This window comes from Acomys minous, assembly GCF_964271855.1.
Source record: "Acomys minous genome assembly, chromosome: 6".
NCBI lineage: Eukaryota > Metazoa > Chordata > Mammalia > Rodentia > Muridae > Acomys > Acomys minous.
In genome coordinates, this window is record NC_140487.1 from 123,146,393 (window position 1) to 123,162,771 (window position 16,379).

The 16,379-nt window shown below is 46.0% G+C and overlaps 1 protein-coding gene across 1 annotated transcript in view; it reads right to left on the reverse strand.

The window, feature by feature from the left end:
- Positions 1–1,215: 1,215 nt before the first annotated feature.
- SLC25A33 (solute carrier family 25 member 33) overlaps positions 1,216–16,379 on the reverse strand; it is a 29,388-nt gene continuing 14,224 nt past the window's right edge. Inside the window, exons 3-7 of the mRNA XM_084786753.1 lie at positions 10,541–10,618; positions 7,969–8,069; positions 6,452–6,518; positions 2,844–3,124; positions 1,216–1,463 (exon numbers count right to left, since the gene is read on the reverse strand). Coding sequence (XP_084642879.1) covers positions 1,264–1,463; positions 2,844–3,124; positions 6,452–6,518; positions 7,969–8,069; positions 10,541–10,618 — 727 coding nt within the window. The 3' untranslated portion in view covers positions 1,216–1,263. The remainder of the gene's footprint in view (positions 1,464–2,843; positions 3,125–6,451; positions 6,519–7,968; positions 8,070–10,540; positions 10,619–16,379) is intronic.

Consider the following 16,379-nt stretch of genomic DNA (forward strand, 5'->3'; position numbering starts at 1 on the left):
ACCAACCAACCAAAGGAGGTATGTAAACACCACTAGTCCCTCCTGTCAGAGCACAAGCAGCCCCAGGGCCGGCAATCACTCCTGTGAGGCACTGCATTCCTCAGCAGCAGACGATGACACTACTCAACACACTCAGGATCTGAGGCCAACACTGGTGGCTGTGACATCCTAAACTTGAGAGTGTGCCTGTGGGCTGGAGTGACAGCTCAGAGGTTGAAAGCACTGGCTGTTCTTCCCAAGGTCCTGAGTTCACTTCCCAGCAACCACATGGTGGCTCACAACCATCTCTAATGTGATCTGATGCTCTCTTCTGGCGGACAGACATACATACAGACAGAACATTACATACATAATAAAATAAATAAATCTTTAAAAAAAAAAAAGCATGCCTGGGCTTAAATGGATTTCACTTCTAGAAATACAGCCAGGAGGCAAGCAAGCAATAAGCAGTTCCTTAAAACTGCCCTGGGTTCAAATGTGGGAAAAGATGATAAATGCAGGATAATGTTTATAATGTAGCTAAAAATTGTCATGTCGGGTTAGGCCCAGTGGTGTACAAGTACATTTTCAGCACTTGGGAGGCTAACGTAGAAGAATTAAAGTTTGAGCCAGGTGCAACTGCGTACACCTGTAATCCTAGCACTTGGGGAGGCAGAGGCCGGAGGATCTCTGTGAGTTCCAGACTAGCCTGGTCTACAAACGGAGTGGGGAAGGATTTAAGGAAACTACACGCTGTACCCCCACTTCCTGCCAATCTCAGTGGCTGGAAACTTACATTATGGATAAACCTACATGGGGAACTGGAAACACACAGAGGGAAAACTGTGGCAAGCTTGTCCACGGCATCACCACGCGCTGGTTGCTCTTCCCTGGCCACTGGTCCTCACAGCTGGCTAGAAAACAAGCTGTGGCTTTCACTATCTTGCCACGCTTCACCGCTGGACCCCGTGGCTGGTTTATGGTACAGTGAGCATAAAAGAACACAAACCCAGCACAAACTTAAATTAAATAGCATGATTTAATTTACTTGCTGCTCAGTCCTCAATCCTCTTAAGTTAAAAAAAAAGTTATAATTAACTATTAACGTTAATGAATTTAAACCTTCCAGAAACATGAATCCAAAAGGAAAAGTCCAACAGGTGACATGAGCCAGGTATTCTATGGCCTTTGCTGTTTCAGTTTCGAACACTAAACATCAACGGAAAAGAAAATCTCTAGGGTTCTCAGTTTTATTCTTCTACCGCACAACAGCGTGGCTTGTTACTAAGCACGCTCTCCCAGCAGGTACACGATGAACTCATAGGTGGACAGAACAATGGCAGTATTGGGGATCTGCCGGATGAGCTGAGCAAACAGTCCTCGGTAGAAGGCCAGGTAGCCCTCCTCTCGGAACACCAGGCGCGCTGTCTGCACGAACGACTTGTACTTGCTGCCTTCCTCCCGGAGCCGTGTCCTGATTACCTCTGTGGGAGAGACACAACAGGGAAGAAGTCAAGAGTCCTGTGTCTACTGGGCATCTTAGTCCTAACATGGACAGGGCAGTCCAAGAGGGACAATGAAACGTTAAGTTCTAGCAGGTACAGTGGAGCACACCTTTAATCCCAGCACTCGGGAGGCAGAGACAGGCGGATCTATGTAAGTTGGAAACCAGCCTGGTCTACAGAGTGAGTTCCAGGATAGCCAGAGCTACATAGTTGAGACTCTGTCTTGAAAAAGAGAGAGAGAGAGAGAGAGAGAGAGAGAGAGAGAGAGAGAGAGAGAGAGAGAGAGAGAGAGAGAGAAAGAAGAAAGCTAAATTCTTTTTAGACCATGTTCTGCTCCCCAGATTGCCTCAGATCGACCCACTCTGTGTAGCCCCCAGCATAGTGGCCCAGAGCTGGTCACTCCTGCTTGTCAGCAGACCTCAGAGCCTGGGAGGCACTTGCTGATCTCTCCTGCATCTAGACTTTGTAGCTTGTTAGTAGTGTCCCAGCACACAAAGGGACCTACGCCTAGTTCATGAGACACTGGTGCGTCTGTCACTGCTGAACATGAGGCTTTTGAAAACACAATTTGTTTCACGGCACAGTGAACTGGTTTTAAGTAGGCTAGTGGGCCAGTAGTGACCTCATCCTTGCATCTTCCCTAAGGGGGCAGCTCAGTGGCAGAGCACCTAGGTTCAGTCCCTACCAGGAAGTGTACTTGGCTTGGGACACAGAGGCAAGTGGATCTCTGTAAGTTCAAGGCCAGCTTGACTTACATAGTGAGTTCCAGGACTGCCAGATATGTAAAAGGCTGTCTCAAAAATAACAATAACAATAAGTAAACAAACATAACCAAAAACACTCAAAGAAACAAAAAGCCCAACTAGTAGATTTATGTAGCACCTACCCAAAGTCGAAGGCAAGTGATTTTCATCCAGCTCCCACCTAACTTTTTTGAGTCAGGGAGTTTTAAAGTAAGATCTAGTTTTTGGCTTCTTTGAAAACAAAAGTTTAGTGGCCCACATTTTGGCTCAGCAAACTTTTGCCACACTGAGATGGGGCTGACCAAGGTAGAGGCCCACGTAGCCTGTGTCTATGCAGTCAATGATGGTGTCCCTCTGCCCTGCAGGGACACAGTGAGCATCTCTAATTCAAAAGTCTAGAGTGTCACCTTGGCCAGATGGAACATGCTTAACCAGTCAAGTTGTGCACATACTCCAAACTGAAATCTCTGTACTCAACCACTCCTGCCACATGCATTTCAGGCAGGGACATTCAAACTATGTCTGCATTTCAGCCTGTGCAACCCAGGTTGTCGATGTGACAAATGACAAACCAGACAACTGTTTAATGTTTTTAGGAGAAAAGAGCAAAACATACCATGTGGGTAAGCAATGCAGGAGGCACATCCCTTAGAAACAGCAGCAGCTGCCATGAGTCCAAAAAAGCTGGAGGAACTTTTCTCACTTCCATCTGTGGAGGAGACTATCGGAGCTTCTTTCAAACACTTCTTTAAACTCTCATAAATGGCAAAGCAGATGATTGTCTCTGAGATCCCAGCATAAGAGGCAGTCAGCCCTCTATAGAAGCCACGGATGCCTTCTGTCTGGTACACATGGCGAGCACACTGGAGTGTATTCATCTGCTTGCAGCCTCTCACCCTGTCAGAGGGGATCAATGATAGACACACCACACCCAAGTCACAAGGGGGATCACCTATGACACAGCAATGACATGGGAGAAGAAACCTGTCTCTCTTGCTCTGAGGCCACCTGACCTCTGGCCCACTGTGAAGCCAGTTCAGTTAGCTGAGAAACCTGACAGGCCTACAGAGTAGATGGCATCTGAATCTACAGTCACTGAAGCAGCTTATAGCCTTTGACCCAACTCTGTTAAATTCTAATGGAAGATAACATTTGTCAGAGAAAACAGTTGGAACCATCCAAATATCTAAAAACAGGACTAGCTAAGTAAACTGGTACATACACATGATGATGACAGATATGACAGCAGAGAGATATGGGAAAGCTAAGTAGATAGTAGGACACAACTATATACAAAGTAAAACATATGACACAAGAGGAAAATGCTGAGGGGAAGGGTGGGGAGACATCTTCTTTCTGGTCTACTAGGGATTGAGCTCAGGGCTTGTGCACGGCAGGCAAGGGCTGTACCACTGGGTTACCTGCCAGGCCAAAGGCTTTTTCTTACTATTGTACTCTAGAGTGTGATTTGTGTGCATGCTAAGGACTGAACCGAGGGCCTCATACATTAAAACAGTAACAACAACAACAACAAACACACACACACACACACACTTTCTGATATTTTACTCATTTATTTAATTTTAAAGCTTCTATTGGTGTATTTATTTTGCACGGGTCTGTGCAGCAGGCATTAGATCGCCTGGAGCTGGAGCTGCAGGTTGTTGCAAGCTGCCTGAGGTGGTGCTGGGAATTGAACCTGGGTCTCTGTAAGCGCAGTGAATGCTCCTAAGTGCTGAGCCATCTCTCCAGCCCACGATGCTATATTTTATTCTATTATTTCTAAGGTCAGTCAAAACCCCTGCCTTAAACTTTTCAAAAACTGATATCCCAGAGTGAGCTGATGCACTACATTTCTTACTATTCTTATGTCTTTGTCCTCACTTTACAAGGAAAAGAACAGAAATGATCTACTTTTTGTTTGTTTTTTTTATAGATATTCCTTTTTGTCTATAAAAAATGGCCTCTGCTTGAGTCACTGAAGACGTGTGCGTGTGAGGTGGGTTGAGACAGGGTCTCTCTGTGTAGCCTTGGCTGTCCTGGACTCACTCTGCAGACCAAGCTGGCCTCGAACTCACAGTGATCCACCTGTGTCTGCACGCCCCCTACCCTGAATTCTGAGATGAAAGGCATGGCTTGACACATTTTGTTTTATAGAATAAAGTATTGCTGATAACTGAATCATGGACTGAAAACAATCATGAGCTTAAACAGCCAGGAGCGGTAGCTAACACCTGTAACCTCAGCATTTGGGAAGCTGAGGCAGGGATGGATGTGAGCTTGGGATCAGCATTGATTATAGAGTGACACCCTGTCTCAAAAGTCGACAAACAAAAAGAGATTTTAGGCAAACTGTTAACCTTCTGTACTCTAATGAACTGTTTTTGTGCTCACACCTTTTTGTGCAACGTCTCTCTCTATACCTCCACCTAGCTCCTCTCCAAAGGGTGGTAGCTGCTGCCACCTCAGGAGGCTCTGCCACCCTCTTCTGATTCTATCCTGCCTAGACTGTACTACGGAGCCTCCAGCGTGCTGCGCACCTCATCCCTCTTGTCCTACCAGACCATAATTCTCTTTGCTCACTGACTGTACTGTGGAAGGTACAAGACAGGAACAACTTCCCTGGCAGCCACTGGAACAAGACATGCTCACTGATGTTCACAGATATCACCCAAATAAAGGTCTAAAATGTCCTGAGCTCTAGAAAGGTTCTCAGTCAAGAGATGTATTTATCTGTTGCTAAACACAGGTGTCACCAGGATACTGTGACCACTTGGCTCTGAGGCGATATCCAAGGCTGCTAGGAGACAAGGCTGGCCAGAAGCTTAGAGCACAACCGTAAGGAGGCAGGGACATCCCCAGTGAGGGGCAAGGACCGCACTCAGGAAGATGGACAGGTATGACACACATGAAATTTTTGGAAACTGCAAAATTTTTGTTTTGCTTATTTGTTTGTTTGTTTTTTGAGATAAGGTTTCTGTATAGCCCTGGCTGTCCTAGACTCTCTTTAGAACTCATAGGTCTCCACTTGCCCCTGCCTCCCAAGTGCTGGGAAGAAAGGTGTGCGCCACCACTGCCAGCTGCAAAGGACTGTCTTAATGCTTGGTTCAGAAGTTAGTTACCCTGGAAGTAAATGACCCTTGTCATTGCAAGCACTTCAGAGGGCAGAACAGACCGGGGCCCTGAACAGGGGGTGCATGGCCACAGGAGGATGGTGAGCCCAGGCAGGTTCTTCCTTCACCCCGCAGGCACATCTTGGCCTCTCCCCTCTCCTTTGAGGCAGTTGGAGGGAAGATGGGACTGCTAGTGTTCCCAGGGCTCACATTTCTGGGCTACACGGCACAAAGGCTCTTCCTTGAACTTAGACTGGGAGAGGCCACATTTCTGGTAGGAATGAGCATTCCTTCAAGAAGTATGAGTGTGGGTGACACCCACAGAAATGACAGCTGTGGTTTTACACAAATACAAACATTTTTCTACCACGTCCATTGTAAAGTTAAACAGCATTGTTTAGTATACTTGATTCTGTGAGAATCACAGGAGTTGTTTGCTGCTGAGAAATCTGATTTATGTATAAAAGCATTATTACTGTATCACAAATTTTAAAAATGCTAATGACTTTATTACAATTGGTTTCTATTTCTTTAAAATCCTTACTCTAGTCAAGGGTAGCAGTATAACTGGTAAGCCTCGCCCTGGGGAGGCTTGAGACAGCAAGATCACAGACTTGAAGCAGCACAAACTGCACAGCAAGACTGTGTCAACAGAAAACAAAGCCCCAACATTCTGTAGTGTCACCAGAGCACTCAGGGAACACAGTATAAACACTCCAAGAACTCCATGCTAGGTTCAGGACAGACATCAGGGACATCTGGGGGGCTACGTTCAAAGTGCCCTCGCCGGTATCCTTCAGCTAGACAGCCAGGCCCCTGCAGAGTTCACAGCACACTTCCTGACATGGTGTTCAAAAAGAGCTCCAGAGAGGAACACCCAAGATGGAAGCTGGACCATGGAGAGGCCTTTCTGTCCATCTTCCCGTGTTCTCTGTGGCCCCTCTCCCCCCACAATGCTGCCAGGAGAGATTGCAAAAGACATTCCTCCACATGTTAGAGAGAGATCTAGAGGGGACACTCAGGACCTCTCCTTCTCATCCACAGCTGGGATTGGGAGAAGGGAAGGAAACACGCCAGGAACTCCCAGATAAGGAAGGAACTGTTAACTTACTTTCGTTCTAGCTGCATCCTCGTTTTAACCATCCAAATAGGATTCATTAAGGTATTTGTGACAAAAGCTGGAGGGAAAAAACAGTCATCACGGATACAGTCAGTGCTTACTAAAGCTGTCTCTACCACACAGTGTGCAGCGGCCTGACACAGCTGGGCACAGAAGCAGTGCAGCCACAAGCCCTCTAGTTCTCCCGGTGCAGCAGCTGTTGCTGCGCCATGTAGAGCCTTTTCAGCCTCTAGGTGGTGCTGCTAGCACTTTACTTCATTCAAATCAGGAAAAAAACTATCTAAAATTTCAATTTAGAAGTTTCTGATCCAGAAATGATAGGGTTTTAAAAAACTTGCTGATCTCTACTTATAGCTAACATTGAATAAGGGTGTTACACCTTCAGTTACCTGAATTCAAACTTGGAAATTTAAGGAAACAAAAACTAAAAAAACCCATAGATCCTCAGGAATCATTTTGGCAAGCCTTCTGTATAGCCTTTTAACATTCCAGATCAGCCCCAAACATCAAAGCCCAGCTCTCCTCCGGGGCCCAGTGTCCTCCACAGTCCTGGGTAAGCAGATTAATTAGGGCACTGGTTGAAAAGCTCCCTCAAGGTGTGCCTGCTTTACCCAGAGTTCTTCTGGGTCAGTTTTACAAGCGTTACAAAGCTGATTACCAGGGTCTGGATTACGGCTGAATCGCCATGGGCCGACCTGTTTTGGACTGGTACACTGTCCTTCTCAGGGCTCAGGATTAAGAGAATCACTGGTATTGTGTGAAGTAGTTTGATTAGCATTGGTTTTGCTCTGCCTAAAGATCATAATCTGGGTTAGTAATTCTATTGAGAGGAACAAAGGAAATTGGTGAGGATACATTGCAGGCTGTTGCTAGACTTCAATGGACAGAAGTCTTTGTGAGGAACGGCAGAGGTTCCTCCTAGTAATTTAGAACTTTCACAAGCATTCCCTGGAGGAGGGCCTGCCCTGAGCTCTGCAGTAGAGGGAGGTGGGGGGGGATGATACTTCCTGGAAAGAGAACAGACCACCTGGAAGCACAAGGAAGGCCTTAAGTTTGGCCTTAAGTACCAGGAGCACACAAAATAAGCAGACGCCTTGGGCCCCAGACCCAGTGCCCTGCAAACCAGCTGTTCTGGGTGGATGCACCTCAGGCACCCAAGGGAGTAGGAAAGAAGGCAGCTCCCACTCCACAGTGGAACTCTATAGGGAAACCAGGAAGACGTGAAGACCACATTAATATTCCTTTAGAAGAAGCACAACTACCCAGTGCAGGGAAATATATGTCTGGAGGAAGAATAATAAGCTTGAGTAGTCAGAAAATGAGATGTTTACAAACTGCTAATAGTCATATTCTACAAACTCCAATATAAAGCTTCTGTAAATTATTTTAGGTACAAAAGAGGCACGGAGTTAACTTCTAATTTATGGAAGAAAAAAAAAAGGAAAGCAAAACAAAGCAACACATGCTTTGGGACACGAGTCTTTGTCTCATTTGCTAGGGTAACATACCTGCAGAGCCAGCTGAGAAAATGTGCACAGTATTGCTATTAGGCACGAAAATGCCATTAAACTGTTCTTTGGCTTTGGAGTAACATGCAAAGTACACAGCCCTGTTAGGACAAAGAGAGAAGGCCATGAAGACACCATTACAGCACTTTAAAGCATATATGCCCCTCTGTAACCTCTATGACATGTAGGAGACCACAGGAGAAAGTAAAGATTTTAGCTGGCAAGGAACCAGAGGCTGGACGCACACCCAGGCCTGCCACTGCCTCTGGGATGTTCATGCCCACCCAGGAATTAAGTGGTTACAGGGCATCCAGGATAAAAGAGGAAAATGAGACTTTTGGTAACACATATAAAGAAGATGAAATATACTTTCACGCTCTTCTTATTTGTTTATTTTAGAGACAGAGTTTCTCTGTGTAGCCTTGGCTGTCCTAGAACTCGATCTATAGAACAGGATGGCCTCGAACTCAGAGATCCACCTGCTTCTGCTTCCTGAATGCTGGGATTAAAGGTGTGACATCATTCTTGGCTCCTTTCACAATCCTCAGACAGGATTTCTCTGTTTAGCCCTGGCTGTTCTCGAACTCACAGAGATGTGCCTGCCTCTGTCTAGGAAGTGCTGGGATTAAAGGTGTGCACCACCATACCTGGCTTCCTTTCACATTCTTAATTCTGGATAAATGCTAATCATTTGAGTAGAAATGTATACTGTCATTTTTAAAGGTGTAGACTTTTTAAAAAATGTATTTTATTAATTTATTCATATTACATCTCAACTGTTATCCCATCCCTTGTATCCTCCCATTCCTCCCTCCCTCCCATTTTCCCCTTACTCCCCTCCCCTATGACTGTGACTGAGGGGGACTTCCTCCCCCTGTATATGCTCATACCGTATCAAGTCTCTTCTTGGTAGCCTGCTATCCTTCCTCTGAGTGCCACAGGTCTCCCCATCCAGGGGACATAGTCAAATATGGGGCACCAGAGTTCGTGTGAAAGTCAGTCCCCACTGTCCACTCAGCTGTGGAGAACGTCCTGTCCACTGGTTAGATGTGGTAGGGGTTTCATCTCTACATGTAGGCTGCCTGCACTGACGATGCAGGAGCAAGGCTTCTCTTCACCCCTGCTGACTGACGGTCACAGAACCCGTTTCAACTCAGGAGCCTGTTGAACAGGGTCCCAGGAAGCCACTGGTTTGGACTAAGCTCTGGCAACAGATCCCAACAGAAAGGACAAAAAGGAAGGTGAGGGGAGTAATCACATGTGCTGAAGTTCCAGTTCCTGTTACTGAGTCAAGTTATCTGGCCTTCCAAGAAACCAGGATTAGAGAAAAGCAACAGATTTCCCAAAGGGGCCAGTTCCCTCACTTCCATCCTTCTACGCGAGTAACCTGATGTGAACCAGTTACTTATTTTCCTATTTCTCTCTCTGTCCTTCCTTGGTAAGTCTGAAACACAAGATCTTTTGATGTATACCTTTTGATCCTGTTTATGCTTTCTGCAGCCCTGTTTGGTCTCAACAAACAAGCACACACTCTGACTTTATGGAATAAAGCACTGCCAGCTCCTAAAATAGAAAAGGTTAACTAGAGTTTTAAGCTACATTGTTAGGACTTTGGCCCATGACACATACTGCTACTTGTTCCTTTTACACATACAGGTCCCCTCTATTAGCACTGCCCAGGAACTTTCTGTAATGCCAAGACACTAGCTAGGCATGGATGATGAGTACTTCAAAAGCGGTCAGTATTTGAACTAATTAAAAAGGAGAGCAGCGCCGGGCGTGGTGGTGCACGCCTGTAATCCCAGCACTCAGGAGGCAGAGGCAGGTGGATCTCTGTGAGTTCAAGGCCAGCCTGGTCTACAAAGTGAGTCCAGGACAGCCAAGGCTACAAAGAGAAACTCTGTCTTGGGGCGGGGGGAGGAGAACAACACTAGGCATGGTGGTGCACGCCTCTAATCGCAGCACTCAGGGAGGCAGATTGCTGTGAGTTCGAGGACTGCCTGGTTTACAACAAAGCAAGTCCAGGACAGCCAAGCCAAGGATACATAGAAAACCCTGCCTCGAAAAACAAACAAACAAACAAACAAACAAACAAGGTGAACAGTAGCTTAGTGTGCTAGGATAGTGCAGTTCTATGAAGTCTTTAAAGAAAATGTAAAAACCAAGGATATAATGTTATAGAAAGTAAAGCCTTTGTAATTCCTTCAGCCTAATGTTCCTATGGGTCACCTGGATGTCCTGCTAAGAAGGCAGATTCTGATATGGATCTGTGCAGGCTACAACACTGAGCATGTCTACACCCAGGGACTGACTGCACACCACACTCAAGGTAAGAAACTCAGAGAGATTTGAGTGCTGACAAAAGGTTAATTTTCCCACTTAAAATAACAGAGCCCCCTATTCACATACTAAGAACCACCCAAGGTCACCACTGTTTCTACATGTCAGATATGTTTAGGCAATTTTAATACAGGAAAGACAAACAGCCATTCAACAGTGTCCCTCTTGGGCAAGAACAGACCCAGGGCCGCATGCTGATCTTGATGAGCTCATGCAACAGTTAAGTGCTTACCTTGATGGTGCAACTCCAACCAAATTTGGACCCAAGCCTCTAAAAAGTGACTTTGGTCCCTCCTTTTCCAGGATTGACCTGAATAAGAATTAGAAAAAGACATAGCTTTAGACTCTCCCTGGAAGCTGCAGATGTGGCTGGCTAGGTGAGGGCTTACCTAGTGTACAGGAAGCCCTAGTTGATTCTCAGCAATAAACAGGGTGTGGTGGCACACACTTGTAATCACAGCCCTCGGGAGGTAGGAGCAGGAAGATTAGAAGTTCAGCGTCATCCTTGGCTACAAAGAGTCTGAGGCCAGCCTAGGCTACATGAGACTCAAAACAAAACCAAGACTTCCGAGCTAGGCCTATTTGGGTAATTGAAGCCAACCTTTCCAGCGTCTCCTTGAAGAACACACTGTTAAGGAGTCCCAGTCTCTCACTTCCCTCTGTAGAATATAAAACCCGAAGGCTATATAATCAGACAGGAGTGTTACAAAGAGTAAATCTCAAGAAATACTGTCCTAGGACATCTCTGATCCTGTTTCTCAGTTACTTGAACGCACTTCAGTCTGGAATCTCATTTCCTGTGGAGGCTGAGACAGAAAGATCACATGTTCAAAGCCTGTCTAAACTACACAGTGAGTTTAGGGCGGCAAGCCTCCAGCTCAAAACATATAAAGTACAAAAAGAAGAGTGGTGACGATGCAGGCCAGTGGCACAGAGAGCACTGACCGCACACACACACACGGAGGCTCTAGCTCTCAGTTCTGCTTTGCCTGCAACCTGGGCCCCACTGTATTATTGTGAATTTATGATTTTATTATTGCTTCTGGAGACTGTCTCACTATGTAGCCAAGGCTGGTTTCTCCTCCTTCAGCCTCCTAAGTGCTAGGATTACATGTGTGTAATACCTCATATTGAATCGATGAAATGTCTTTTTTGTCTTGGTTTTTAGAGACAAGATTTCTCAGTGTAGTTCTGGCTACCTGGAATTAGCTCTGTAGAGCAGGCTGGCCTCAAAATTACAGAGCTCTGCCTGCCCCTGCCTCCCAAGTGCTGGGATTAAAGGCATGCACTACCACCGCCTGGCGAAAATGTCTTTTTTAAAACGTATTTTTGGGCTGGGTGGTGGAGGTGTACACCTTTAATCCCAGCACTTGGGAAGCAGAGGCAGGCAGAGCTCTGTGGGTTCGAGGCCAGCCTGGTCTACAAATCAAGTCCAGAACAGCCAGGGTTACACAGAGAAACCCTGTCTCAAAACCCAAAAATAAATAAATAATAAATAATAAAATACAAACAACAACAGATCTTACTAAGGGCCATAAAAACTGAGACTAAAATTATAGCATGTAAAATTATAAAAATCAAAGGTTACAGCAAACAGTTATTAGGCTTCTATGAACACAATGCTTTAAAATGAAATTTGTGGAAGTTTCATAAGAGTCACAAGGCCAAAAATAAACCACCTGGTTCATAACATATACAACTTAATGTTTTCAATGAAAACACTTTACTTCTGTTATCTTCCTCAAAGAAGACTGTTTCCAAAAGGCGAACTCCTTGAACAAAACATGTCTCCAGTAGCACCTTGAGGTGACTTACATCTTATGACATAGCAAGGACTAAGGACTCAAATGCGGCTCTACCCGACAGTCGTTTAAGTGTAGACTTTAACTGTGGTCTTCAGTAATGAGCACTGTGCAGCCTAGAAGCTATTTAAGAAGGGTGAGGGAACCTCTGGCTCCAGAAAGCTGGGAGCCCTCATGCATAATGCAGCAGGGAGTGCATGTCCTCAAGTGACTTGCGCCTTTTAAGAGCGGAAGACAGACAGTCTCCATAGCTACGCATTTAACAGTGGCAACAAGTCAAACCTGTTACATAAGCTGAACTTCTGCCCTATCTGGGTGTTTATAAACTCTTCTGAACAATCAAGCTCCCACTGTGCATGCATGGCACACAGTTTTGAAAGACCACTGTAGGATCCAGGCTCTCTCTCTCCCACAGGCATGCAAGCTTTCCTATTGGAAAGACCACTGTAGGATCCAGGCTCTCTCTCTCCCACAGGCATGCAAACTTTCCTATTGGAAAGACCACTGTAGGACCCAGGCTCTCTCTCCTACAGGCACGCAAACTTTCCTATTGGAAAGACCACTGTAGGATCCAGGCTCTCTCTCTCCCACAGGCATGCAAGCTTTCCTATTGGAAAGACCACTGTAGGATCCAGGCTCTCTCTCCCACAGGCATGCAAGCTTTCCTAATGGAAAGACCACTGTAGGATCCAGGCTCTCTCTCTCCCACAGGCATGCAAGCTTTCCTATTGGAAAGACCACTGTAGGATCCAGGCTCTCTCTCTCCCACAGGCATGCAAGCTTTCCTATTGGAAAGACCACTGTAGGATCCAGGCACTCTCTCTCCCACAGGCACGCAAGCTTTCCTATTGGAAAGGCGTGGGACACAATCAGTCTTCTCTGGACACACATGACTAGGAGAGTGTCTCATCAAAGTATCTATCAGAACAAGGTAGTTTTTGAAAGATATGGACTAGCTAACTGATATGGACTTTACATTTCAGATTGAAAGAAGGAGCTAGAGGGGCTGGAGAGATGGCTCAGTGGTTAAGAGCACTGGCTGCTCCTCCAAAGGACCCGGGTTCATTTCCCAGTACCCACATGGCAGCTCACAGCTGTCTGTAACTCCAGTTCTAAGGGATCTGACACCTTCACACTAATGCACATAAAATAAAATAAAATATTAAAAAAAAAGAAAAAGAAAAAGAAAGAAGGGAGGAAGGAAGGAAGGAAGGAAGCAGCTGGAGAGACGGCTCAGGGTAACAGTCACTCGCTGCTCTTGCAGAAGTCCGAAGTTTGGTTCCCAACAGCTGCGTCAGACAGCTCACTTCACAACAACCTATACCTCCACCTTCAAAAGACTGGCCATCTGCACTTATTTTATTATTTAATAATATTTTTATTTAATTATATTTAATAATAAATTATTATTAAAAAATTTTAAGACCTTAAAAAATAAAATAAGAATCCTTAGTAGCTCAAATGTTCATTTAAAACACATACTTTTTCAAAAAGAGATACCTGACAAAACATTATTTTTAAAAATTGCATGTTGTTAAAAAAAATTGCATGTTGTAAAAAAAATTATGTTGTAACCTCCATATGCATGCATGTATACAGCATAAAACACATAATTTTTTGTGTGTTTGTTTGTTTTTTGAGACAGAGTTTCTCTGTATAGCCCTGGCTGGCCTAGAACTCAGAGCCCTGCCTGTATGCACCACCACCACCAGGCTGTCTTTGGACTTTTACTCATGGAAGGCAGTTTCTTTTTCTAAGCAAATAGCTTTGATGGTTGTGCTTAGACAGGAAGAAGTTCTTGTTGGTTTCATTTCTGTCACTATTGTATTCCTGCCTCCCAAGTTTGTGCCACCACTGCCCAGCTTTATCTGGGCTTTTGATAAACACAGTGTCTCCTAGAATTCAGAGCAGAACCCAGGATGGGCCTCGGAGTACAGATAACGTCTGGGGCTTATCCTTGCTTACTGTCTTTTTCACAGACAGCCCTGGTACAGCATCACCCCCGCACTTGGCTTAAACAAGTACATTCTCATAGCCTGAGGATGTGCTTTCTTCACATGGGAATTGGAACTTACCATACAAATAATCTGTGCTGTAAACCATACCTTAAAAAGCACAGGAAACCCAGGCCCCTGCTCAGATGTAGCCGATAGGCAGCTCCTCGTAAGGGGAGCAGGGGCTCTCCCTGCCATGGACTCTGTTGCCTGCTCTTTGATCACTTCAGCTTGGCAGGGTGCCATACCAGGCCACAGAGGAAGAGAATGCTGGCAGTCCTGGTGAGACTTGGTAGACTGGGGTCAGCTGATAGGGGAGAAAGGCTCCCATCTCTGAGAACTAGGGGAAGGGCATGAGGGGAAGAGGGAGGGAAGATGGGGCCAGGAGGAGATAAGAGAGGGGGCTATGATTGGGATGTAAAGTGGAAAAAAAAAAAGGGACAGGAAAGAAATGAGCTGGTGGTGCACACCTATAATCCCAGCACTCAGGAGGCAGAGGCAGGAGGATCTTTGTGAGTTCTAGGCCAGCCTGGTCTACAAAGGGAGTCCAGGACAGCCAAGGCTACACAGGAAAAAACCCTATCTTGAAACAAATAAACAACAAACAAACAAGCTCAGGAAAGCATTCACTAGTGATAGCAAGGTAATGTGTCTACATGGTGGGAGGCTGGTAAGCCCTGAACATGACTTTTACTGACCTGCTCAGTTAGTTCTGAGTGCTTCTCCCGTCACACACAACATTTTAAGGAGCTTGAGGACACTATTAATCAGAACACACACTTCGCACATTCAAGAGTGCAGTGCGAGTGAGGAGACAGAAGACCATGTACATAAGCAAGCAGCAATGCTGGCAGATGGAGGGAGGTGCTGTGGATAAGGGGTGGTGGTGGCTCAGTTTAATAACTGGGTCACTGCAGGAGATTCCTGAAAAGGTGTCAAAGCCACACAGATAATGTCTGAGGGCACAAGAGAAACTTGTGCCTTTATAATTTATTTTTGAGACAGTGTCTCACTGTGTAGTCCTGGCTGCCCTGGAACTTTATATGTAGATCAGGCTGGCTTCAAACTCAAGAGTCTCCTCCTGAGTGCTGAGATTAAAGGCATGTACCACAGTGCCCATTCCTGCGCCTCTAAAGGAACCAGGAGGCTGGAGGGAATGGCATGGTCACAGGACCGCTGAGTGACAAGCTGCAGGCCCCAGGGATGGCTGTGGGCTGAGGCTCCTGCTTGGATGAGGCATGTGAGCAGAGTGAAGACGGTGGACAGCTACATCTCAGGCCAGGGCAGCTAGGATGAGAACCTTAGCCTAACGCTAACACGGCACAGCACTGTAGCCTTCGTCAGGACAGCACTAGATTCCTATATACTTTGGAAGCAGAGCTGACAGGATTTACTGTGGGTTGAGAGAAGTCTCTAGAATGGCTCCAAGGTCGCAGAACTGTAGCTGCAAGGATGAAGCCGCTTTAAGCAAGCAGGCTCTAGGCCTAGCAGGGCAGAGCGTTCTGGTTTGTCCCCATTTTGTTAGGGATGAGTGGAAAATATTCATGCTGTCCACAGGGCAGCAGAGGGTGGATGTGAGAAACCCCATCACTCACAGATGACTAAAAGAGACAACTGGGGACAGATATCACTGAGGGACTCCTAGGACCCTGCCACAGCAGGAAGAGGTAAGGTTACCTCTCTCTGAGGCTAGTAGCCACAGCTAAGGAGGCAGCAGCAACAATGAAAGGGCTGAGGTCCTGGTCCTGGCATCTCTGTGCCAGCACCACCTACGTCTCCACATAGAACCTGAAAGAGGCTGCATGCAGGCCAGCCATGATCTGGGCTCATCTACTTTTGGCTTACCTTGCTCTTAGCTGCTTCAAACTTTCCTAGAAATAAGGGGCTGTGCACTAAACATGACCCTGGGCACCTACAACTGCTAATCTGTATGCCTTCTCTCTAAGATGGGAGGAACTCAGGTCCAGACACTAAGCTAATCCTCTTTTTGCTTATTTATATTTTGAGACAGGGTTTCTCTGTGTTGCCTGGACTCTAGACCAGGCTGGCCTCAAACTCACAGCAATTCACCTGCCTCTGCCTCCCGAGTGCTGGGATTAAAGGTGTGCGGCACCATGCCTGGCCCAGACACTAATCCATTAAGGCTGCTGTGAAAAATCAATAGAATCTTTTTAAAACCTGAAAGCTATTGGGGACAGCCCAGGCTGCAGAAGAATCCTAAAGACTTACATAACAGGCTCAGAACTAGAGCCTAGACAAGCAAGACAACTGCACA